The sequence below is a fragment of the Chrysochloris asiatica genome, unplaced genomic scaffold (genome assembly GCF_000296735.1).
Source record: "Chrysochloris asiatica unplaced genomic scaffold, ChrAsi1.0 scaffold00002, whole genome shotgun sequence".
Classification (NCBI taxonomy): Eukaryota; Metazoa; Chordata; class Mammalia; order Afrosoricida; family Chrysochloridae; genus Chrysochloris; species Chrysochloris asiatica.
In genome coordinates, this window is record NW_006408520.1 from 20,170,102 (window position 1) to 20,196,786 (window position 26,685).

Below are 26,685 nucleotides of genomic sequence, written 5' to 3' on the forward strand. Positions count from 1 at the left end.
ATATATATATATATAACTTGGGAAAACAAACTTGGCCAGAATGAACTGAAGCTTTTGAAAATTGCAAAATATAACAGAGTCTTTATACTCTTTTTCATGGACAAGATAGGCCCACATTGTGAGTACAGAATAGGAGGAAGCCTACTTTTACTTCCATTTTTTTCTTCCTAGTGGAATAATCTAAACTATTAAAAAGCTATAAAACAGATATTGATGGCAGTGATGCCCAAAATGTTCTATTCCAAAGCATAATTTGTATCCCTAGATAATGAAATAATTTGTAGAATTGACATAGAAATACTATTACATTTAAAAGATTTTGGAAAATAAAACATGCTTTGGGATAGACAAATATTCATTAAATAATAAAGGTGGTTGTTGTTGTTTTGTGTTTGGTTTTCTAAAGCTGTAAATTGTTACAGGAGCAGAAAGTCTCATGTTTCTCCCACAGAGTGCCTGGTAGGTTTGAACAGCCAATCTTGTGGTTGGCATTTCATGTAACTCCCTATATACCACCAAATAAATGTTGCAGTCCAGCTTCTCGAATTAATTGCTCAGCATAGAGATTTAATAAGTATGATGAAATAATACAGCCCTGCCACACACCTTTCCTGATTTTAAACCATTCAGTATCTCCCTGGTCTGTTTGAATAACTGCCTTGTGTATGTACAGGTTCCTCATGAACACAGTCAAGTGTTCTGGAATACCCACACATTCTTCACAATATGATCCAAAGCTTGTCATTATCCACGCAGTTGAAAGCCTTTGCATAGTAGATAAAGCACAAGTAAACATCTTTCTGGTATTTTCTGCTCTTACCCAAGATGCATCTGATGTTAGCAATGATGTTAGCAATATCCCTAGTTCCACATCCTCTTCTGAATCCAGCTTGAAGCTCTGGCAGTTCCCTATTGAAGTACTGTTGCAGCCATTTTTTAATTATTTTCAGCAAAATTTTACTTGCATGTTATATTAATGGTATTGTGTAGTGAGTTCCATAATCCATTGGGTCACCTCTCTTTGGAATGAGCAAAATTATGGATCTCTTCCAATTGATTGGACAGGTAGCTGGCTTCCAGATGAGTGAGTGCCTCCAGTGCTGTATCAATTTGTTGAAAAATTTTAATTTGTATTCTGTCAATTCCTGGGACCTTGTTTTTCACCAGTACTTCAGTGCAGCTTGTACTTCTTCCCTTAGTACTTCTTAGTACTTCTTCTTGATCATATACTACCTACAGAAAGAGGTCCAAATGATAAATAATAGAATACCAGAAATGGACAATACACTGAAAGGGCAAAAGAGTAGAATTGAAGAGATGGAAGCCAGAACTAGTGGGCCTGATTAAAAGAGATTGGGGATAAGATTCTTATGATTCAATAGTGAGTAATTGTTACCATGACTAACTGTGACTGTCACAATTGATTGTTCCTGTAGCGCTTACATGACTTCTTCCTTATTTCTCTCAGCTCCATTGTAAAGTGTTTTGAAACATTTCATAATCATTTTTCTGAATTCCTTCTCAGGCATTTCCAAAGCCTGCCTTCCTTCCAGTATGGAGTGTAGGTCTACCTCCAGCTCATTTGTCTCAGTCACTTTTTCTTGTTTCTGGACATGTACTGATATGGTCATCTGTTTCTGTTTTTAGGGCATATTCAATAGTTAGCTGTGACCTTAATACTTAGATGAGTGTGTGTTTTGATATTTTTTTTATGCTTTCTGATTGCCTCCAGGTAGATATGATCAGAAGATGGGTTTCCCTTTTCACTCTTCTTATTGAGAAATTTCAAGATGCCACTGTTGGTCGTTATGATGTAACTCAGGATTTAATTTTCAGCCTGTTTCCTTTTTAGTCTGCCTGCCCTCCTCCACAACCCCTGTTCAGGCCTTTTTCATAGTGACAAACAGTTCAGGGCCTGCTATAGCTGTTTTGTGCTGCCGTTGGTTTTAAGTGGAATCTGCCCCTTTAAATTTTGAGGAGATCTGTACACATGCATAATAGAACCCTCTGAGGGTGGGGTTGGAGTGTCCACTCACTCAGGTAACCCCTCTCGTCACCAGAATGGAGGTGCGCAGACGGCAAGACACCAGTATACAAAAAAGAATGTCCATACCTTAATCTCCGTGGTCTGTCAAGCATCCTTGGCTTCTCTGATCCTTACCCTGTTAAGTCTTGGCCAAGATGGCTGCTCAGGGAGCAGCTGTGTGCCTTGGATTATAAAGCACTAGATATCTTTCTTTTGTTATAAATTCCACTAGCTATAAGCTTTCCAACTTTCTAAATATTTCTTTATATGTGGTTCAGAATTCTGAACCTGTTTGGTCTGGTATTCTGCATTGTTGCTGATAGAGCTCCTCACTGCACTTGTACCCTATCCAACATCTTGTTTATTCTCAGCAAGTATACTTTTTATTGTATTTTATTTTTCTTAACTTTTTACTATGTATTGTTGTTGTTAAGTGCTGTCGAGTCAGTTCTGACCCATAGCAACCCTGTATAGGGTTGCAGAGGAGTGGCTGGTGAGCTAGAACCACCAACTTTGCAGTTCAAACCAACTTTGCAGCCCAGTGCATGAACCTATAGCTCCATACAAAACTCCTTATTGTGCATTAGTGAAGGTGAAAGAGTAGATCATCAGTTTTACATTCACCAAATCATATACTTGATTTCATTTTGGTGATTCCAGTCCCCTCTGTGTAACATCCCTACCCCTATTCCTCTCTGTTATTCTTCTATTCCACCTTCTTTTCCACCCCTTCTGAATTTTGTCCTTAAATAAATGCTGCCCTTTCGATCCTGAATGATTGACCATTCACTAGTATTGTTGTCCCTCCTATATCTCTATTGCTTGGCTGAAAATTGAGCTATGATGATGAATTCAGTTCCAGACCCAAAAGTTGACTAAGGACCATAGTTTTAGCCCTCTTCACTTCCTCAAGCAAGGTGTTGTCATTTGCATATTGCAGGTTGAAATTAGTCCTCCTCCAATCCTGATTCCATCTTCTTCATATCATCTAGCTTCTCTCATTATTTGCTCAGCATAGAAATTGAATAAGTACCCATCAACTGAAGAATGGATAAACAAAATGTGGTACATACACACAATGGAGTATTATGCTACATTGAAAAATAACAAGGAAGCTGCATGCCACTTCCTAACGTGGATGAACCTTAAGAACATTATGTTGAGTGAAATTAGTCAATCACAAAAGGAAAAATACTGCATAGGACCACTACTGTAAAAGACTAAGAAAAAGAACCCATACTATTCCACTAAAGTGGATGATTAACTGGATGCTAGGGCGTAGGGGTAGTGGTTACGAATTGGGCTGTGAACCTTAAGGTCAGCGGTTCGAAACTACCAGGCATTCCGCAGGAGAAAGATGAGGCTTTCTACTCCCGTAAGGATTTACACCCTCGGAAACCCTGTACAGGGTCGCTGTGGGTCGGAACCGACTCGACGGCACTTAACAACAACAACAACAGGGCGTAGGGGTGGGGTTAAGGACGGGAGGGGAAGGTGGAGCACAGGGTAGGGAATAGACACGGGATAGCTTGGGTGTTGAGGAGGGGGGAAATATACAAGTAGGGAGAGGGGAATGGAGGAACAAAGCAGATGGGAGAACAGACAAGTAGGAATGAGCTAAATGGGACAAAGGTAATAAATGATGTAGGCACAGCCTTGGAACAACAGGGCTCTGGGACATGGTTGGAATGGGGAAAGGGGGGGAATAATGTTGAGATGCTTGGCTGACTCTTGAACCTTGGTTTTCCATGCATTATATTATAAAACAGTCACAGGAGAGTAGAGGGAGGAATAACCAGAAATACCACCATAGAAAGCTTGTAAGTCCGTCTTCTGCCTGGAACTGACTGGAATACCTGAAAAGGGGTTACAATATGTCCAGTATAGGGATGGGCAACTTGAACATTGGCTACCCAAAATGGGGGGAGGGATACTCAAGTGAGTAATATCCAACCTGTCTAGGGCTGATGAAAAGAAATGTGGATGGGTCTCTTGTGATGCAGGGGTGAATAATTGTTTTCAGGATGGATTGTGAGGACTGGAAAGGTAAAGGTGGATATTTTATAGCAAGGAGGGATGTGATTAACCTTTCAGTCTAGGAGGAAGGCCCCTGGGACCATCACTGGAGAAGAACAGAGATCGGGACCCCACCCAGAGAAGCAGCGAGGCTGAGATGGAGACAGAGAGGATGACATGAAGAGATGGAGTGGCTGAGAACTTGAAATCTAGGGAGGGAAGAGAGCTGTGTGCTGAGGACCATGGGGGGAGAGGGGAGGACTGCGAGGTATAACCTTTGGTTGGGTGGGATGCATGGACGGGATGGTAACTATGGCAATGAAACGATGTATGATAGAATGAGTGTAAAGCTAATGTTCCCCCATGTAAACTATCACACAATAAAAGAAAAAAAAAAAATTGAATAAGTATAGTGGAAGGATACAACTCTGACACATACCTTTCCTGTTTTTAAACCATTCAGTGCCTCCACTTCTGTTCAAACAACTGCCTCTTGGTCTTTATACAGGTTTCTCATGAACACAATTAAATGTTTTGGAATACCCATTTTTTGCATTGTTACTCATAGTTTGCTATGATCCACACAGTCATATGCTTTTGCATAGACAGTAAAAGTAAAAATCTTTTTGGTATTCTTTGCTTTCAGTGAAGATCCATCTGATGTCAGCTTTTTCTGAATCTGGCTTGAATGTCTAGCAATTTCCTGTCATCATACTGCCATTTATTTTAATTATCTTCAGCAAAATTTTACTTGCATGTGATATCAATGATATTGTTCGATGATTTCTACATTCTGTTGGGTCACCTTTCTTTGAAATGGGTACAAATATGGATTTCTTCTGATCAGTGGGCCAGGTAGCTATCTTCCAAATTTCTTGCCATAGATGAGTGCTGCATTAGTTTATTCAAACATTTCAATTTGTATTCTGTCAATTCCTGAAGTCTTGTTTTTCGCCAATATCTTCAGTGCTGCTTAGAGTTTTTCCCTTTTTACCATCTTTTCTTGGTCATTTGGCACCTCTTGAAATGATTGAGTATTGACCAATTCTTTTTTATACAATGACTCTATGTGTATATTTCTTATTTCTTCTTTAGATGTGTCCTGTGTTATTCAATATTTTACCCATAGAATTCTTCTGTATTACAACCTGAAGTTTGAATTTTTTCTTTAGTTACTTCAGCTTGAGAATGCTGAGCATGTTCTTCCTTTCGGTTTTATAATTTCAGGTCTTTACACAGTTCATGATCATATGTGACTTGTTTGACCTGTTTCGCATCTATGGAACATTCTTCCTTATAACAGCAGAATACATATTCCTCACAAGTGAAGTTAGAACATCTGATAAGTCAAAAAAGAATCTCTACAAAATTATGGAAACCTTCATGAAACAAAAATACCAAAATGTGAAGCTGTTGTTTCTTGACATATCTTCCATGTAGGACTGTACACTTCTAAAGGAGGTGTTTCTGCCTCTCTGTTTCCCAAAATATTTCATCACAGCAATTTTTACCTACTCAAGGGGTACAAGTTGTGTTCTTTTTCAATGCCCTTTGAGTGTGGAGAACAAAAAGAAGTCTGAAAAGACAAGATCAGGGTTGTAGAGTGGATAAAGTTTCTCAGTGAAATTCTTGTAGTATAGCACCCTTGAAGAATGAGCAGGTACATTGTGGTGATGGAAAAAAAATTCCTCAACACACCTTTCCTGGTCTCACCAATGCAGTTTTCTATTTTCTTATTACTTCTTCCTAATTGTGAAGATCTTCTGTTCTTGAAGAAAATTTATCAAAATTTCACTTTGGAATCCAACAAAACCAGTCACCATAACCTTCTGTGATGACCTCTCTGCCTTGAATTTGACTGACCCAGCAAATCCCCTTGGAAAACCACTATTTTGATTAGGCTTTGTTTTGAAGACACCCTAATGAGACTCAGACATGTATATTACTTAGAAAACTTGCCTGATCGTAGAGACATGTTTTATTTGAAATAAACCCTTGGCTGTAATAGTAATATATTTTTACTTACTCTCGTATTCTACATCATAAAACAAACTTGAACAAATGTAAAATATTTGAATAAAACATCTTCTTTGACTAAATGTCATTAGGTAAAACAGTAACTTGGAAAATCACCACATATTTGGAAATTAAACAACATTTTACACATGAGTCAAAAAGAAGTCTCATTTAATTAATGAGGATACAACATCAAAATGTGTGGGATCTAGCTAAAGCTGTGCTTAGTGAAATATTTATATCATTATATGCCTATATTAGAAAGGAAAATAGATCTCAAGCCAATCATCTATCCTTCCACCTTAAAACACAACATGTAAGGGCAAATTGAACCAAAATCAAGCAGAAAGAACAAATAATAAAGAGTTGAAGTTAGTGAAATTGTTAACAAAAAGATAAACTACAATAATTTCAAAGCATCTAGGTTCTTTGAAATGATGAGTTAAATTTATAAAACTCTGTCCAGACTGACTAAAATAAGAAACAATCAATGTCATGAATGATATTTACTTTTTACCAATTTTGTCCTTTGTATTTTCTCATATTCTGAATTTTTCTGATTGCCTCTTCATGCTATCCTATGGTCTATCCACTAGATTCTATTAAACATTTTTATAAGGAATACTTTTGGATGATATTGTGAACTTTTTTTTTTTTTTTTTTACTTGAAGTCAGGAATCTCATAGTACTGGTTCTGTTACTATTGTTAAGTGTCATTGAGTTGGTTTTGACTCATAGCAATACCATATAGGGTTTCTGAGGAATGGCTGATGGGTTTGAACCACCAACCTTGTGGTCAGCAGTCCACATTACCATCTACAATGGCATATTACTATCCAATAATAACCTCTACTGAATCAGTTATTTCATTGAGTTTCCAAAATGGTGATTTTCTTATTCTCTCATTTCTTGAACATTTCTCAGCTACTGCTCCTCTGTAAAGGAGCTCTGGTAGTGTAGAGGTTACAAATCGGGCTGTTAACCACAAGGTCAGCATTTCGAAACTACCAGCTGTTCTGTGGGAGAAAGATGAAGCTTTCTGCTCCCATAAGATTTACAGCCTCAGAAACCTGTACAGGGTCGCTATGAGTTGGAACCGACTCCACGGCATATAACAACACCAACAGCTCCTCTGTAAGGAGTCCTGGAGTGGCACTGTGAGTTAATGCGCTAGACTGCAAGGTCGGTTTGAACCACAAAGTCAGTGGTTCAAACTAGTTTCACTAGCTGCTCCTTGGAAATCCAATACAGTACGGGGTCCCTATAAGTCAAAACTGACTTGATGGCACTTAACAACAACAGCAAGCTCCGCTGTAAAGACCCTACTTTCTCACATTCACTCACTTAATGTGGATTCTTTTGTATCACTCCAGACTTACAGACTTTGGTTTATTCAATGTTCTAGATAATTCTTGGGGGTTTAAATGCAGTAGTACAATTATGTGCCATAGTTATTTTTAGCAATTAAATTTCTGAGCAGTGTTTTTTTTTTTTTAAAGATAAAAGTTTACTTTCAACTAATTTTGAGTACTGAAGTTCTTTTAAAAAGCATTTCTGCAGTTTCGTTTTTGAATGATTTCCATTAACTGGTTTCCTTTTTTAAAAATGTTTTATTGTAAATTATGTGATAGTTTATATGGGAGAACATTAGCTTTACATTCATCTTATTGTATATCATTTCATTGCCATGGTTACAATCCCCTCCATGCATCATCAACCAACCAACCAAAGGGTATAACCTGCAAACCTGCCCCCTGGTCATCAGCACACAGTTCCTCTCCTACTCTCGGTCTAGAGTCCCCAGCCGCTCCATCTCTCCACATCATCATCTCTGCCTCCATCTCTGACGTTACTGCTTCTCTGGGTAGGGTCTCACACTCCACTCTTCTCCCTTGATGGTTACAGGGACCTGGACCATCCGCAGCTCCTGGACTGCATCATCAATCACTCCCCTCCTTTTGCTACAAAATGTCCACCTTTATATTTCCAACCCTCAAAGTCAGTCCTGATAACAATTATTCACCATTGTACCACAAGGGACCTATCCCCATCTCCTTTCATTAGCCCCTCCCAGACAGATTGGATACAACTCAGTGCAGATTCTACTTTCTTCCACATCCTCTGGATCTAGACTCCCTCTTGAAAGTTTGTAAGCCAGTCACTTCTTGCCTTTGTAACCCCCCCATTTTGGGTAGCCAATGTCCAGGTTGCCCATCCCTGTCTACTCTTTGTATGGAAGGGGTGGGAATAATCCTCGCTGTAAAGATTTGTTCCCTTTTGAGCTACTGCACCCATAGGTGTAGGTCAAGTTCATCAAATTGTATCAGATTACTCTTTTTTTTTCCTCTTCTTTCTTCTAGTTGAGCTCTGATCATCCAAGTCATTGAAGCCAGATTGAGTGGATATTATTTGCAAGTGTGGATGTTCTTATGCATATGCCCTCTCTTCTTATCAGCTGGATACTTCACTCTCCACTCTAGTCCCCTGTGGCTATGTCACTGACTCTGGGCCCAAGAGTCCCCAGGTCTTGCCACTCTTCTGGCCAACCACATCTCCACCCGGGTTCACAGGAGTCTATTGACCTTTGTAAGGCTTAGCTCACAGCTTCATTGCTGTTTTTCCTTCATTTCCCCTTATCAGTGACGAACATGGTCAGCAATCAGAGCGCATGTCTGCTCATGCATTCCCATTGAGTCTTAGTCTTGGAAGGGAGTTTGCCCTGAGGGGACCTGACCACTTGCCTTGATGTCTCCTGGATGAGCAATTTGCTTATTGTTGTAGTAATCAGTCGGTGTTTTGTATTTTTCCTGTTGGTCTTTCTTTCAAGAAATATCTTCTGTTCTTCTAGCCGCTCCAGGCTGATCTACTTGTCCTTTCAAGTGGAAATTTCCCACCTCAGAAGATTCTGGGTGAGGTAACTAGGTTTCTTTTGCACTGTCCCTTGAAAATTTGAGCCTGATATAATTGGTTTTCAAAAATTGACAGTTAAATTTATTATTGAATTCAGCATTTAATGTACTAAATAAAGATGAAATAATCAGTAATAAAGTAAGCATGAAAATAAAACTGTCCTGTTTTACAGGTGCCATGTCAGTTTTTCCTGCAAGCCTACGGAAGGGAAAGTGATCCAGAGATCCTTCATGCAGTTGATTGAGTGTATGACTCTTTTCCTCTCTTGAGTATGGATGGGGGGCATGAATGACTTTTCCTAATGAGACCGACTGTCCTTGAATTAACCTGGATCATTTAAAAACTTTGTGCCCTACCTCTGACTGCTTATCATTAGATATTCTGAATAAGCAGTTTTGTCTAGCTGTTTGTTGGCTCAGATGAGCATGTTGTTGACATTATAGTGTCCAACTCATAGTGACCCTGTATAGGTTTTCGAGGAGAGGCTGGTGGGGTTGAACTGCCAACCTCATAGTTAGCAGTACAATGCTTACAGTACAGCACCACAACAGGACTTGTAAGAGTTACAGTTGCTGGGTGCAGAAATGACTCCTTTGAAATTTGTGACCTTTGTACTTTTGTTGTGACCCTATATAGGGTTTCCAAAGCTACAAATCTTTTCGGGAACAGAAAGCCTCATCTGTCTTCTGAGGAGGCAGACCCAAACTGCTTATGTTATGGTTTGCAGTCCATTAAGAGTTGCTGTGCTGACTTTTGTACTAGGAAGTATTTAAGGGAACACTCTGTGGCCAATTCTGGGAAGGAGTTGTGGGTATTCTTGACTTGAAGGAAAATAGATTTATTCTGAGCTTCCTTCCCTTTCCTATAATTATAGAAGAGAATATGAAGGAATCATGCATACTTTTATGAAGCAAGTATTTGTAATAAGGAGCAAAAAAGCAATCTTAACTACAGTAAACATATGAATGTTGTTGTTAAGTGCCATTGAGTCAGTTCTAACTCATAGAGATCCTGTATAGGGTTTCATAGGAGCAGTTGGTGAGCTTGAACCACTGACCTTGAGGTTCAAATTGACCTTGCAATCCAGTGCATTAGCCTGAAGCGAAACAGCAAGACTCTATACGAGTACATGTTAATAAACTAAAAACTACCAGTTTGCCACTGAAGTTGTAGAATTTTTACATAGCTTGATTTATTAAGTGCCATCAAGTCAGTTGTTGTCAAGTGCCATCGAGTCAGTTCTGACTCATAGTGACCTTGCATATATGGTTTCCGAGGAGCTACTGGTGGGTTTGAACTGCTGATCTTTCAGTTAGCAGTTCATTCCTTATAGTGTCATACCAGGACTCCACCTGATTTATCTAGTAGGGTTTTTTTTCTTTATGAAAATGAGAGTTAATATTTAACCTCTCTTACTGCATTAAAAATATGCGAAACTTTAATCATGGCATTTCAAGAAAAAGCTGTTTAATTGGTAATTGTTAGTTGATGATAAGTGTTCTAAAAATCCAAAATGGAATGATGACTTTACCCATTTAAATTGGTGAACTCTGAAGCTATTGCTCAGGATACCTGTAAATCTGACAGATGTTCTTCAAAAATCAGTTCTGACCGTAATCATCAATGGTGATCCATGGAATCATCTTTTCCTTTCAACTTTAATAATAAAGCAGGCATCATTTTAATGTACATAATTGTTTTACTCAACATTAAAAATAAAGAATTCTTGCTGTTCCCAACCAAACTTACTGCCATTGAGTTGATTATGACTTACAGCAACCCTACAGAAGGTTTCCAAGGCTGTAAATCCTCATAGGAACAGAAAATCTCATCTTGCTCCCATGGATCTGACCATGTAGCTGGTAGTCTGGTGCTTGTCCTGCAACACCACCAAGACTCCTTTTATTGCCATTAAGAGCTTAAAAGTAACCAGAAAAAAATGTCCATCTTAAAGGATGTTAAGTGCCCGTCAAGTTGATTCCCACTCATAGCGATCCCGTATAGGGTTTCCGAGGATCAGCTGGTGGCTTTGAACTGACAACCTTATGGTTCTCAGTCCAGAGGCTATCTTATAGGATAGTATGTCATTTTTCAAATAATTGTGGTAGCAAATCTTTAAATAGTATATCTGTATTGGAGTCCTTACATGGCGCTGTGGGATTAAAGCACTAGACTGCAAGGTCAGTTTGAACCACAAGGTTGGCGGTTCAAGCTCACCAGCCACTCTCTGAAAACCATACACAGGGTCAGTATGAGCCAAAACTGATTTGATCACATTTAACCACAACAATATCTTTTGCATTTTAAAAGAAAGACTGCTTAGAGATTCTGACAGGAGGGTGAAAACATCTTTGGGCAGTATTATACTAAGGAAAAGTAAGAAGTTTTTATTTTATTTTTGTCTGCTATGATTTTGTCTTGTGCTGAAACTACTTTTGTAATAGTGACTTTTTCATATGCTTTTGGATGGAATAGTACAAATGTATCATCATCTCCCTACACGGTTACAGTTCTATTTATTATGTTTAATTCTTTATAGAAAAGTAACTTGTTCAAGATTGCTAGATGAGCAGTGTAATAAAAATTGTCTAATTGTTTAACCATCAGACTTATGGTTTACATAATAAAGTTTGTGCAGCATTCTCTTCCTTCCCATTCTCCATTGTTGTTACTAAGTGCCATCGTGTCAGTTACGACTCATAGCCACATAGAAGAGGGTTTCTGAGGAGTGACTGACTAGTGAGTTTAAACCACAAACCTTGTGTTTCAAACCGACCTATTGTATATCATAGAACTTTTGTTTTGCTTTTAACCAAGAGTTAAGTAGCTAATTTATTCAGCAAATATTGTTTGCTTACTCACTAAGAAAAGCACAGTTTGGTCCTGATGGTGGTGGTGGTTGTATGCCGTTGAGTCGATTCTGACTCCTAGTGACCCTATATAGCGTTTCCTAGGCTGCAAATTGTTGCAGGAGCAGAAAGCCTCATCTTTGTATCACACAGATTCAAACTATGGAACTTGTGGTTAGCATTCCAGTTTGTAATCCACAAGAAAAATGTGGCATCAGGATTGGAGGAAGACTCATTAACAATCTGCGATATGCAGATGATACAACCTTGCTTGCTGAAAGTGAAGAGGACTTAAAACATTTGCTGATGAAGATCAAAGTCCGTAGTCTTCAGTATGGATTACATCTCAATGTAAAGAAAACAAAAATCCTCACCACTGGACCAAAAAGCAACATTCTTATCAATGGAGAAAAGACTGAAGTTGTCAAGGACTTCATTCTTCTTGGATCAACTATCAGCACTCATGGAAGCAGCAGTCAAGAAATCAAACAATGTATTGCATTAGGCAAATCTGCTGCACAAGACCTTTTTAAAGTGTTGAAGAGCAAAGATGTCAGCTTGAGGACTAAGGCATGCAGGTTCACTATGCAGGTCTGGCTGTAGCCCTGCCCTCTGCCCTCCGCCCGGGCAGGATGGCTGCAGAGGGAGTCCCGTGTCTTGACTTGTTCCTAAATTGCAATATTTTCCTTTATACCATGATTTTTCCTCTGGCAGTAGCGGGAAACTGACGCCCTGAACCTTATGCTAGATCCAGAGCTCTGGTGCTGTTCCATGAAAGCAGCTTCTTTGGGTTTTCAGCCCCTCCTTCACAGAGCCTGCCCTACCTGACTCTGCTGCTGCCAAAACCAGAAGTCCATGTCTTTTGACATTGCTGCTTTGATGCGAATTCTTCCTCCTATTTGCTTTGTTACCTTGGAAAAGCTACTTAACCTAGGTGCCACAATTTATTCTGTGTATAATAGAGGTAATTATAAGTAGGGTTGTTGAGAGTTTTAAGTGAGTTGATACTCTAGAACTGGGGTGGGGGAACCTCTTTTCTGTCAAAATTTATAACATCACGGGCCATACAAAATTAATAAATGAAAAATTAGCCATATATATTTGGTCAAACATTTAATTAACTCTACCCTAATGTGGTGGCTGGAACTACAGTTGCCTTGGCAGGGCCAGATCAAATGATATCATTCCCCATCCCTACTCTAGAACAATGCTTGGTACATGTGGTTCTCAATAAACGGTAGCTATTAACTGAACTGCAAGATCAGATTGGACCACAAGGTCGGTGGTTCAAACTCAGCAGGTGCTCCTTGGAAACCCTATACAGGATCGCTGTGAGTCAGAACTGACTTGACGGCAGCAAAAAGAAAAATGTCCAATTAATTAATTCAATTTTATTTGTAAAAATTTACCCATTCAGAACTTATCTCAATGAAAATAATTTTTGCCAAAAAAAAAAAAAAAATGGTTGTGGTTATAATTGAACAGGGCTAATTACAATATGGGGTCCTGGTAAGATAAACATTGGACTGCCTACCACAAGATTGGAAGTTCAAACTCAGCACCACTCCATGGACGCACTATACAGGGTCACTATGAGTCAGACCCAACTCAATAGCACTTAACGACAACAACAGTAATTACAATATAGAAAAATTGACAATGGAATAAAATGGACTTAATAGATCATTTTGAATGCTTCAGTACATAAAAGAAAGTTACCAATGCTTCTGTAATTTTGATTAGTATGTTTCTGTTAATAAATATGGAATCAAAGCTTCTTCAAGTGTAAACCGATATGGTCAGAAAACTTCTGCTTGTTCCATATGATGGGATTGTCAAAACGTCTGTATTCACTACAGTTTAGTATGTTATTGGTAAAGTGCTGCTGAGTCAATTTTGACTCTTAGCACTCCTGTATAAGGTTTACAAGGAGCAACTGGTGTATTTGAACCACCAACCTTGCAGTTAGCAGTCCAGTGCTGATCCTACAGTGTGATATCAGGACTCCGCAATTTAGTAAAGGAGGTAACATAAAATAGTCAATCTATGACGTGTAGGAGAGGACTGTGTAAAGCTATTGCAGTAATCCAAAGAAAGAGGTGAGTGCACGAATAAACATTATGATAGTGAAGATGGAGAGGTGCCAGGAGCCAGCCCCGGCAAATTTATTTCAGGGATTTTTTTCCCGAAGACGGGTGCGGCGTCAGTGGAAAGAATTACACGGAGTCAATAAGTCATGATGAATTCAAAATCTTCTTATTACATGCTTTATTCTTCTCTCATTCTTTACTGTCCTGCTCATTCTTTACTCCCCTGCTCTCCTGCTCATCTCTTCTGCTTCTTTTCTCCCTTCCCCTGCTCCTGCTTTCATTCCCCTCCTGCTTTTTTAATCCCCTTCCATTTCTTTACTCCCCCCTCTCCTGCTTTCCCTCTCTAATCTTCTTCTTATATGCTTTATTATCCTTTCACTTATCCCTTCTTCTTCTCCTTCATTCTCCTTCTCCCCTCCTGCTACATTTCTTCTTACACTCCTTCTTATTCTCTACATTACTCTTTTCACTCTTTTTCCTTCTACATTACTTCTTACACTACTCCTTCTTACCTCCTCCTATTCTTCTTTCTTCTTCTCTACATTACTTCTTCTTTACCTTCCTTCTTCCTCTTACTTCCTCTATTCTATCTTTTTTTTTTAATGATTTATTGTGAATTATGTGATAGTTAAATGGGAGAATATTACTTTTACATTCATTCCTTTGTATATCGTCTCATTGCCATGGTTACAATCCTCTCCATGCAGTCCTTCCCCCGTGCCCCTCAGGTCTTCAGCACACAGTCGCTCTCCCTCTCTGAATCTAAAGTCTCCAGCTGCTCCATCGCTCCACATCATCATCTTTGGCTCCATTTCAGGCATCATTGCTTCTCTGGGTAGGGTCCCGCTCTCTGCTCCTCTCTCATGACGGTCCCAGGGACCTCCGCTCCTAGACTGAAAAGTTAATCACTCCCCTCCTTGCTATAAAATGTCTACCTTTACATTTCCAATCCTCACAGTCAGTCCTGATAACAATTATTCATTATTGTATCCCAAGAGACCTATCTGGATTTCATTGCATCAGCTCCACCTAGACAGATTGAATACTACTCACTGGAGATTCTATCTTTCTCCAGGCCCTCTGGTTCTAGGTTCCCTCTTGAAAGCTTGTAAGCCAGTCACTTCTTGCCTTTGTAGCCTCTATTCTATCTTACAACCCCCTTACATACCATTACAAAAAACATTGCTTTCATAGTAATCAGTGTTTTCAAAATACAATCTACTCTGAGGCCCATTCTTCATGGTTTATGACTCTTAGATTTACAACAGAGATGAAAAGTTAGAGCAAAGAGACATTATCTCAAGGCATATGAGACATTCTGGCACCTTGAAACCTTTTAGTTAAAACATTTGTTCATACATAAATCTATTCTTTACTCTGAGAAGCAAGTTAACCTTCACATGTTTCTTAACCTTTGTCTGTTAAGTCTTGTTAATTTTAGTTGTTAGGTGCAATTAACTCTCCATTAACTTCTTCCATACCCTATCTGTTTATAGCCTACAAAAACATCACTTATCAGGGAAACTGAGGCTATGAAAAACAACTTCTCTATTTTACTGATCATTAATTTAAGAACGTCTAAGTCAGACTTTTTATTTAGTATCTGTATATACCCATAGCCTTTATCTATAGTCTCATTGTTTTTAGGAATTCTTGTACCCACAGCCCTTATTTATGGCCTAGTTGCTTTTTGTTGTTGTTGTTAAGTGCCGTCGAGTCGGTTCCGACTCATAGCGACCCTGTACAGGGTTTCCGAGGGTGTAAATCCTTACGGGAGTAGTAAGCCTCATCTTTCTCCTGCGGAGCGGCTGGTAGTTTCGAACCGCTGACCTTAAGGTTCGCAGCCCGATTCGTAACCACTACGCTACCAGAGCTGCTTTTAGGGATTCTTTATTGCCTTAAACTAAGGCTACAAGGAAGAATGTTTATAATCACGAAGCCTAAGCTGGTAGTAATTCAATTGACAAATCCTGTCTCCTAGCAGTCTTAAGAACATTGTTAATATAAGTATTAAAACTACCTATGATTACAAGTAGTGTAAATGTAGCTAATATATGGCTTCTAACTTTTAATAAAAATATACTGAAGTGTATTTAGTCAAAATCTAAAGTAAAGGGATACTAATAAAATCATGAATAAATCAGAGAATGATTCAACAAGAGAAAATTAACTAGGGGTCTGTGCATAAAAATAATTCTTTGTGGCTTTGCCATCCAAAGAAAAATAATTCATTGTTGCTCTGCATAAACAATGAATTCTTCTATGCCCAGGTTTCCCCGTGCCTCATTTATTTATTTTAATTCCTCGATTAATATGTCTCAATTTATTCATTTTAATTCCTTATTAATAAAATTCCATATTATTATTATGGCCCCGGCCAGAGAGGAGCAGACAAATAACACGTGCCATCTATGTCTATTTGCCAAGTTTCAACTGTGGAATCTAGAATTTACCCCTTGAACATGTTGTGCACTAGGTAGTCAGTTCTGATTCAGCAACCATATATAGGGTTGCAAGGAATGGCTGGTGGGTTTGGACTTCCAACCATGTAGTTAGTAGTCCAGTGCTTATCTGACAATGCCACACCATGGTTCCAAAGTATACAGCGCCTGATGTTCTCAGGAGGTCTCACATCCAAGTACTAAACAGGCCTGACTGTGCTTAACTTCCAAGATAGGACAAGATCGGGTATGTTCAGAGTGGTGTGGCTGTTGAGCACAGAGGGCAACTAAAAGTTATTAAAGGAATTACATGATTGAAGGTAGTGTTTCAGGGTACCAGCATTCAAAATAGATTGATATAGGGCCAAAATGGCTGTATTTATGTACTCTGCCAATTAGTAGAGTAAGAATGGGAAATAAAAAGAAAAGAATGGCAAGGGAAGGATTTTACAGAGGGAAAAATTATTGCACGATGGTAAGCAGCAGCACTGAGGAGGCAGGTGAGGGATTTCAGGCCAGTAGTAGATTGAGATAGCTAGGAATTGATTTGGGGAAGATGATGATCAACCTTTGTTTAAATTTGATTTGTGTACAGAAAATTTAATGGAAAGGATCAGCTTTCAGTCAGAAATTAGACCTTCTAAGAGTAGTAATTCTTGGTGTTAAAAGATCTAGTGTGGTTTCTTACCTAGAGTTCATAGTTGTATTAATAGCTAGGGAATTCTGTGGTGTACCTTGTAGGTTTTTAACTTGGAGTATATGGGTTGCTTCAGTGAGACCTGAAATCCTATATAAAACTTCTCATGTGTGTAATTTTTTGAAAAAGAGTATTCTATGGTCTCTGGGATTCCCAAAGGGTCTGTGACTCAAAAAGGGTAAGAATCGTTGCAAGAGAATCAGATAACTGATTATAGAGGCAAGGGAAGCAAGATAAAGCTAGGATTGAAAGTTACAGATAAATGACTTAAGTCTTGATAACAGAGGGAAATAAATGGATAACTATAAAGTCAGACATAAAAGCCCCCAAATGTACAGATTTTTATTATATTTACTGTGTCACTAGAAAAACTCTATGGTGCAGGTGGTGAGGGTGGTTATGTGCCGTGGAGTTGGTTCCAACTCACAGCAACCTTGTATAGGGTTTCCAAGACTATAAATCTTTACAGGAGCAGAAAGCTTTGTCTTTCTCTTATAGAGCAGCTGGTAGTTTCAAACTGCTGCCATTGTGGTTAACAGCCCAACTAGTACTACCTTAAAAATAAAAACCATTGTCATTGAGGAATTCATAGAGTAGAGTAGAACTGCTTCATAGAATTTCCAAAGCTGTTATCTTTATGGAAGCAGACAGCCACATCTTTCTTCTGTAGAGCAGCCAATAGGTTTTAACCACCTTTTTTATTGTAATTGTTAAGTAACATCTAGTTGGTTCTGACTCAAAAAGGGTTTCTGAGGCTATAAATCTTTGCTATAACAGAAAGCCTCAACTTTCTCCCATGGAGTGGTTTGTGGGCTTGAATGCCAGCCTTGTGGTTCATAGTCCAGTGTTTGTCCTACAGAGTCACCACACTCCCCACCACCAACCTTCTTGTTTTTAAGTGCTCCTGAGTCATTTCTTACTCATCGCAACCACGTATAGGGTTTCCGAGAAGCAGCTGGTGGGTTTGAGGTGCCAATTTTAGGGTTCCAGTGCTTATCTTGCAGTGCCACACCAGGACTCCACTACCAACCTAGATCGTATGTAATTTGTAGTGCAATAATTTTATCTTTGTCCTGATAGCGGAAAACCAAGAAATATGTTGCAAAGACTATAAATGTGTAATACATTTAGGGTGGTTTTAATGCAGAGGCTAAAATAATAGTTTTGGTGAATAAAAAGCCTAAAATGTGTATTATCTAGAGTGACTTGCTATAAAAGAGTCTAAGTAAGCTCTTTATACGTTTTACTTGTACTCATTTGCTGTCAATATAACTATGTTTTGTGGCTGGTTGGATCAGTTGGTTTATGCCTGATCAAGAATTCTGTTCTTCTGTTGGCTAATTGGCTTTTTGATGTATGTTCTTGGGAAGCTCTGAATATAGAGTCTCGGAAAACAAATCTGAACTGTAGTTCCCATAACTTTAAATTAAAGTCAGAAAATTCTAATAATATTTATAAAGTATGGCACTTTGGATATGATCCTTCTGAAAAGTGCTTCTCCCCTCCCACCCCCCATTTGCTAGAGTAAGTAATTGCTAAGGTGATATATGCAGATTTACTTCCTGATATAATGTATGATACATTATATTTAAAAAGTCCCTCCCCATTTGCCTAGTAAATGAAATGTTCATATTTTTAAAATTCTATCATTTGGGGTGCATACTTGTTTGAGGGAGAACTATATGTTTTAAGTAAGTACTTAATAGTTTTAAAATAAGTTTCAATTTGATACCTATTTTGTTCCTAATATATAGAAGAATGAAAGAAACCTTTCTTTGCTCATACTAGTTCAGTAGAAGATTAGTTTCCTAAGACAATATCTTGAAAATAAGGAGCTCTGGTGGTGTAGTGGGTTACGTGTTAGGATGTTAACTTCAAAGTCAGTAATTTGAATCCACAGGAGAAAGATGAGGCCTTCTGCTTCCGTAAAGATTTAGTCTTGGAAATCCTATACAGCATTGCTATGAATTGGAACTAACTCAATAGCACCAGCTTGAAAGTTCTGAATTATTGCTTTTACTTTACTACAGGAATTAAATGTGAATTGATAGGCAATTTATTTTAGGAAATCTTTTATAATGATGATTTAGATATCTTTTTGCTTTTGTAGAATAGTTTTTGTATGGGAACTTTTTTTAAAAAAAAGGAACTTTTAAAGTGGCTGCATTCTTGTTCATATTGTAGATACTGTTGGAAAGGATATTGGTGGAAGGTTACATAATTCCCTTAGTTTTTCTCTGCTTCCAGCAATTATTTCTATGCCTATCTTTGAAGAAATACACAATTCTAAGAACAAATGAAGCTTTGCTCTATTGAGATTTAGAATGACTCATATTATTGTGGTTTCCTTTGTTTTTAGTTCCACAAGATTAAAAGAGAATTATCTAAGTGTGTTTTCTATAGTTCATAATAGGGCTGTCTAATAGAAATATAATGTGAAGTACATAGTTTTAAATTTTCTAATGTTTGTTGTATTGTTAAGTGCTGTCAAGTTGGTTCTGGCTCACGGCCACCTATATAGGTTTTCTGAGGAGCAGTTGGTGAGTTTGAACAATTGACCTTATGGTTAGCAGTGTAATGCTTATCCTACAGCACCACATTAGACCTCCAAAATTTTTAATAGCCATTTTAAAAAGAATAAAAGAAACAGGTGACATTAGCTCTAGTAACGTTATTTTTTGTTTAAACCAGTGCATTCAAAATTAATTTGAACGTATAACCAGTATAAAATTATCAATAAGATTTTTGCTTTTTTTAAAATAAAAACTCTTTCAAATCCAGTTTTATTGTATGCTCGTAACCTGTCTTAATGTAGACTAATCACATATCAAATGCTCATAACCACATATGATTCATCGTTGTTGTAATGTGCGATGGAGTTGGTTCTGACTCACAGCAACCCTGTATAGGGTTTCCAAGGCTATAAATCTTTACAAGAGTAGAAAACCTCATCTTTCTCCCGTGGAGCAGCTGGTAGTTTCGAACTGTTGACCTTGTGGTTTGCAGCCCGATTTGTAACCACTACACTACCAGAGCTCTTAAAAAGCCTACAGCACCAGGTAGTCTCACTCAGGTAGTCTCCCATCCAAGTACTAACCAGGCCCAACCCTGCTTAGCTTCCTAGATCAGACAAGATCAAAAGCCTACAACCCTTGGCATTCCCAGGCGGTCTCCCATCCAAGTACTAACCAGTCTTGACCCTGCTCAACTTCCGAGATCAGAAGAGATTGGGCGCATTTAGGTTGGTTAGTGGCTGCCATATTACATAGTACAAATCTAAAGTCAGAATTGGATGATGTTGTTGTTGTTATGTGCCATTAAGTCAGTACTGACTCATAGCAACCCTCTGTGTAGGGTTTCTGAGGAGTGGCTGGTGATTTTTGAACTGTTGGCCTTGTAGTTTTAGCTGACATTGCATTGCAGTTCAAGATAACTACAGCACCACACCAAGACTTCAGAATGGATGGGTGTATTGATAAAAATAGATAATTCTCTTTAGTGAATTGGATGTAATCAGCTTAATAGCTAATAAGCAAAACTAAAACACTTGATCATATTAATAGATATCAAAGCTGGACCTTTTCTCTCCTTGGAAAGTTAGAGATATGCTGGGAATATTGGATAAATAAAACTTTCACTGTTTAAAGCTCTCAAACCAAATCCACTGCCATCGAGTCCATTCCAATTCATAACAACCTTGTATAGGGCTTCTGAGGCTATAGATCTTTATGTGAGGGAGCAGAAAGTCTCATTTTTCTCCGATGGAGCAAATGGTGGGTTTAAACTGCCAACTTTCCAGTTAATTGTCCAGTGATTATCTTAAAAAGCTTGCAGAATTAGAGATATGCTGGGAATATTGGGTAGGTAAAACTTTTACTGTTTAGCTGTCCTTAACAACTATATCATGCAATAGCATTTGTTTTTATTGTGTATATATATATGTATGTGTATGTATATGTGTGTGTGTTCATCCTTCCATAAAGTTTCAGTATGTGTCTATGACTTGTAGCATAAATGCAGTTCCAACTACAATGAAGATTTTGTGCTACAGCTAGAGAAGGAATTGGTCCAAGCCCGACTGAGTGAAGCTGAATCTCAGTGTGCACTAAAGGAAATGCAGGATAAAGTCCTTGATATAGAGAAGGTAAGAGCTACATAAATACTTTCACACCCAAATTAGAGGGGATTTGTGATAGATATTGAAGTACGTATTGAACAATTAAATTGAGCTTAGTGTTTTTACTCATTATAAATCTGACATGTTAGTTGCTAAGAGAGGAAAGGGCAAAAAATGTGTAAGATTGCCAGTTATTCTTTGTTACTGTCATACTATTTAAGACATCATGTATAAGGCTAAAAACAGGTAATAGAGACGTTTTAGAAGAAAACAACAAGATTAATTTTTATGGGAAGAATATATAAATGTTGGAAACAAAACACTTAGCAGACAGATATTACCTATTATCTTCAAATATTGTAATACCTTCATAATGAGTAAGTATGATAGCACTAATAAATAAACATTTCAGGAAAATGTTATCTGAATGTACTTTTCAGACCTGTTTAAGTTAGAAAAAGCCACCTCAGGATGTCCAGGAAGTTCTCCTTAGCCCGAGGTGTACTTACAGAAGCCAGGCTATCTCTCTTCAAATAAATACTAGGGGGGTCCAGAAAGTTAGTGGGAAAATGGAATTAAAATATAATGGAATTTATATTAAAAGACTTCAAGGATTAGGTAAGTATTGGAACTAGAAAACTTTTAGATTTCTGAAAACACTCATATTTGATAGAGAAGTCTATGTTGTAGATCTCACAAACTCTGAATCTCTGTGTTCTCATTTATAAAATCATGGAGACACACTAGATGGCCCTTTAAGATTTCTTCTTGCTTTAAAATACCTTGACTCCATAACTTAGCATTGATAGCCTCAACTCTAGGTTGAATTTGTTCACTCTAGAGGTTGAATCAAAGACTCGTAGATAAATGAACATGACAGTCTCAAGTTGTATTTAAACTATTTTTTCAATGAAATATAACAAGAATCTGTGCTGGGATACTTTTTTTAGAAATCTGGTTCTATTTTTATATTATTTTGGAAATTTCTATCTTTTATTTGTTGAGAAGAAAGCCAGCAGGGATGCTGAGAGAAATGTCTGAAAGAATATTTGGTTCTAACATTGAAATATTTGGTTCTAACATTGGAGTATTCTCAGCTCATGATTTAGGTAAGCGTCTGGGTCTTTCACTTAGAAAATATTTAAGTATTTAGTAGAAAGAAGTGTCCTTAAGTCTTTAAAGTAATTAAATCTCTGGTTTTCAATTCAAGAAACATTTAAAGTTCACCGTAAGGATGTGTATTTGACTGATATAGCTTTACTTCATCATCCCTGTGAGATAAAGTCTTCATGTCCACCATGTAATATTTTAGAAATACAAAATTATGTAAAGCCAGTCCTGGAAATTTCACTATTGACTCAGTTTATTTAGGAAAATTTTATTAGGGCTTCATTATGGATCTCTTCATCATTCCCCTGAGCAGTTCAGTACTGGTCTTTTCTGTGTCCTAGGTCTTTAAGTATGATAGGAGATTGAGCTACATCTGATGCCATGAAGCACATATTTAGATCATCTTGGTATTAATTTTTTGAATATTGATATACCAACCAAATCAAACCCACTGCCATCTAGTGGATTCTTACTCACAGCGACCCCATAGAACAGAATACAACTTCCCCTAGGGTTCCAAGGATATAAATCTTTATAGAAGCAGACTGCTAGATCCTTCCTCCATGGGTGATAAACTGTTCTGGAATTACATAGTTGTGGTGGTCACAATGACTTATACACTTAAAGTGGTGAATTTTGTGGTATGTGAATTATATCTCAATAAAGCTGTTATAAAAATGTAAGTACAATTAATTACACATTGGGACACAAGAGCATTTATTATGTGTACTGTATTTTGTTCCTTAAATTTAAAAATCCCAAATGAAATTTTCTTTTGCTTTAGAGGAACAGCTCCCTGCCTGATGAGAATAACGTCGCAAGACTTCAGGAAGAACTCATTGCTGTGAAACTGAGAGAAGCAGAAGCTATTATGGGTTTGAAAGAACTTAGACAGCAAGTCAAGGATTTAGAGGAACACTGGCAGGTATATCACATATTTTGTGGGCTTTTTAAAAAGATAATAAAAGCCAGATAATACAGTTTGTAAGTGTTTGAAGACGTTGATGAAATGAATTTAAAGTGAGAAAGACTCTGCTTAATATACAAACAGAGCATTTCTGATTGGAATGTGCATTCATGCTATTTCCACCTTCTTATCACGAAAGGAAAGTTAAAAAGAAATCAAGTTATGGTTTTATTGTTGTTGCAACAATACATTCTGGTAAGTAACTTTTTAAAAATAGTATATATTTTTTATGTTGGTGTTAAATCCACTGTGGTCGATGTGAAACATTAATGAGTTGACACCAATATAAATTTGTCTATTTTTTTAACTTCTAATAATCAGTTATGTCAATAAATAATCTGGCATTTCACTAGTTATATGGATACAAATTAATTCACTTAAAAAGGAAGCTGTTGACAAGGAACAAGAGAATCTATAAGAGAGAAGACAGAAAGAATCAAAAACAAGCTTCTTAGAGTTTGGGACTAGTGGTCTTGGTTTGAATTTTTAGAGATATCTAGCAAAGAATGAAATTAATATTTGATATTACTATTATTTTTGGCAAAATATTAGACTGCAATATAGTGGAAATTAAAAAACAAATAAGACAGTTGTCATCATCACAGATAATTTTGAAAAAACGCTGCTCTTAGCTTATAATATTTCTTCATTAGTGAACAGCCCCAATTTTAATTCTTGAGATTTCATTAAAGATAAAAAGAAAAAACCAGGGTGAAAATTTTATTCTTTACAAGAATTAATTCACTTCTTGTATTGAAAAAAAAACGTTGAACTATGTTTGAGTTTATATCCCAGATCTGCCACTTACTGGCTACATGAACTCCATGAAATTATTTAATCAAAATGTCTGTTTTCTGACATGTAAAATGAAGGTAATAGTGCTCATATGATTTTCTGGGGATTAAATAAAATAATACGTGTAGTACTGGACCCAGAGTAAGTGCTCAGTAAAGTTTTGATGTTGACAGTATTTGGTGCAATGTAATCTTTTTGTTGTAGCGTCACTTAGCTCGTACTAGTGGGAGATGGAAAGACCCACCTAAGAAGAATGCTGTGAATGAGTTACAAGATGAACTGATGACCATTCGACTTAAAGAAGCTGAAACACAGGCAGAAATAAAAGAAATAAAGCAAAGGATGATGGAAATGGAAACACAGGTATGATGGGAAAGCTCATTAACTTTGAAGTGTGCACAGAAAAGTATTGCAAGTAATTAACCAAAAATGCCATCCCTGCCAGAAAAAAAAAAAAAGAGTAACTGATGAGACTGTATTTATACAACCCAAAACCTCACAGTATTTGGTTCCTTGGTTTGGAGGTTTATGGTCTTGGGTAGTTGGCCTAATGTATTTAATGCTTCTGTCATACCTCCTAGTTCATTGCTTAATGCCTGGGTCTTTAAAGCTTTCAGGGGACCATCCAAGTCCCAACAGTTAGTTGGGCTATGTTCACCTAGACCAATAGAGGAAGTGCAGAATCAGGTAGGAGAGGATATGGAATGTATGACTAAGTGCTTTCCATAAATAACTTCCTCTTTTTCCATGAGACCAAAAGAACTGGATGGTGCCCGGTTACCATCACTGAACATTTTGATGAAATATTCTATGGAAAAATCCCAATCAAAAGAAGGGAAATGCAGAAGAAAATGTCAAATTCTTATGGGCTCGAGACTTTCATAAAGTTATGGGGTCTGTATGAACCCATGAAACTATTAGCCTGAGATAATTGTTAAACCTTAAACCAAAAATATCCCCTCAAGTCTTCTCAAAATCTAATAATAGTTTAACTAAACTAATATAAATATATGCCTTGAATGTTATGCTCTTTTAAGAACTGTCTATATGGGATCAACATTGAAGTTGTCAAAATTTCATTTTTCTTGGATCCATAATCAACGCTCATAGAAGCAGCAGCCAAGAAATCAAGTGACATTGGGCAGATCTGTTGCAAAAAAAAGACCTCTTTAGAATGTTCAAAAGCAAAATGTCACTTTGAGGACTAATGTGAGACTGACCCATGCAATGGTATTTTCAGTTGGATTACATGCATGTGAAATTTGGAAAATGAATAAGGAAAATTGAAGCATTGATAACATTTGAGTGATGGTGTTGGTGAGGAATATTAAATATACCATGAATTGACAGAAGAACAAGCAAATATCTGTTAGAAATATAGCTAGAATGCTCCTTAGAAGGGAGGATGGCGAGATTTTATCTCATGTACTTTAGACATGTTATTAGAGGGACCAGTCCTGAAGAAGGATGTCATGTCTGGTTAAAAAAAGAGGAAGGCCCTCATGGTACCTGCTACAGTGGACTCAAACATGGAAGTGATTGTGATGATTGTGCAGGACTATTGAGTGTCTTGTTCTGTTGGGTATAGGGTCACTATAGGCTGGAGCCAACTCAATGGCACCTACCAACAACATAAGGGATCAAAGTAACAATTGCATCTCAGAACATTAGATAGGAACATTAGGGGATAGGGCATTTGCATTAATGGTGGAGGAGAACTCTGAAAAGGACAATGAGAATGGTTGTGCAACTGGAGGAATGTGATCAGTATCACTGAGTTGTGAATATAGAAACCATTGAATTGATGTTTTGCTTTATATAAGGATCCCTGGTCATACAGTGGTTAAATCACTCAATTGCTAACTAAAATGTCAGCTCTTTGAATGCACCAACTGCTTCTCAGGAGAAGATGTGGCAGTCTGTTTTTATAAAAATTGACAGCCTTGAAAACCCTATGAGGTAGTTCTATCCTTCCCTATAGGGTCACTGTGAGTTGGAATCAGCTCAGTGTCTGTGTAGTTCAGTTTCTGGTTGCTTTGTATATAGTCTCAACAACAGCGAAAGTATTAATTATATACAGGTGGTAGGTATCAAAGTCCAAGATATAAACTGTGTTGACTGTAAATTTCTAGCCCAAATAAATAGCTAAAATTGTATTCTTTGTTTTCGGGGGTTTTAATTGCTTTTTTGACCCACTCAGCAAAGTTGAAGCAAGTCCTTGAAGCTCCATTTGGCTGAGGTTTTATAAACCCACAAATGACTGTTCAAGGCACAGCATTTGGTCTCTTCATCTGGAGAAGCAGAGGAGAAAGGAGAAATAGCCTTTCTTTGCCATGAGACCAAAAGAATTGTGTGGTGCCCAGCTATCATTACTGAATATTTTCATCAACTGTGTCAAAGAGGAATCCTGTCCAAAAGAGGGAAAGTACAGAATTTCAAATTCTCATAGCCTCTAGACTTTTTGGAGCCATGGAGGGTGGATGAACCCTTGAAACTTTTGCTCTGAGATAATCTTAAAACGTTAAACCAAAAATAATCACTTTAAAAACAACTTGTAGTCATCTTTGGAGCGAGCTTGCCTGAGGGAGCCAGCATTTACCCACCTGAAAGAGGGATGTCATCTGCATCTCCATTGAGGCGCCCGCCCCCCC

At 37.7% G+C, this 26,685-nt stretch overlaps 1 protein-coding gene across 1 annotated transcript in view; it reads left to right on the top strand.

Annotated features, from left to right (window-relative positions):
* The window catches only part of EVI5 (ecotropic viral integration site 5), a 293,650-nt gene that overhangs the window by 146,790 nt on the left and 120,175 nt on the right, over positions 1-26,685 (top strand). Inside the window, exons 12-14 of the mRNA XM_006830964.1 lie at positions 21,055-21,189; positions 23,057-23,197; positions 24,239-24,397. Coding sequence (XP_006831027.1) covers positions 21,055-21,189; positions 23,057-23,197; positions 24,239-24,397 — 435 coding nt within the window. The remainder of the gene's footprint in view (positions 1-21,054; positions 21,190-23,056; positions 23,198-24,238; positions 24,398-26,685) is intronic.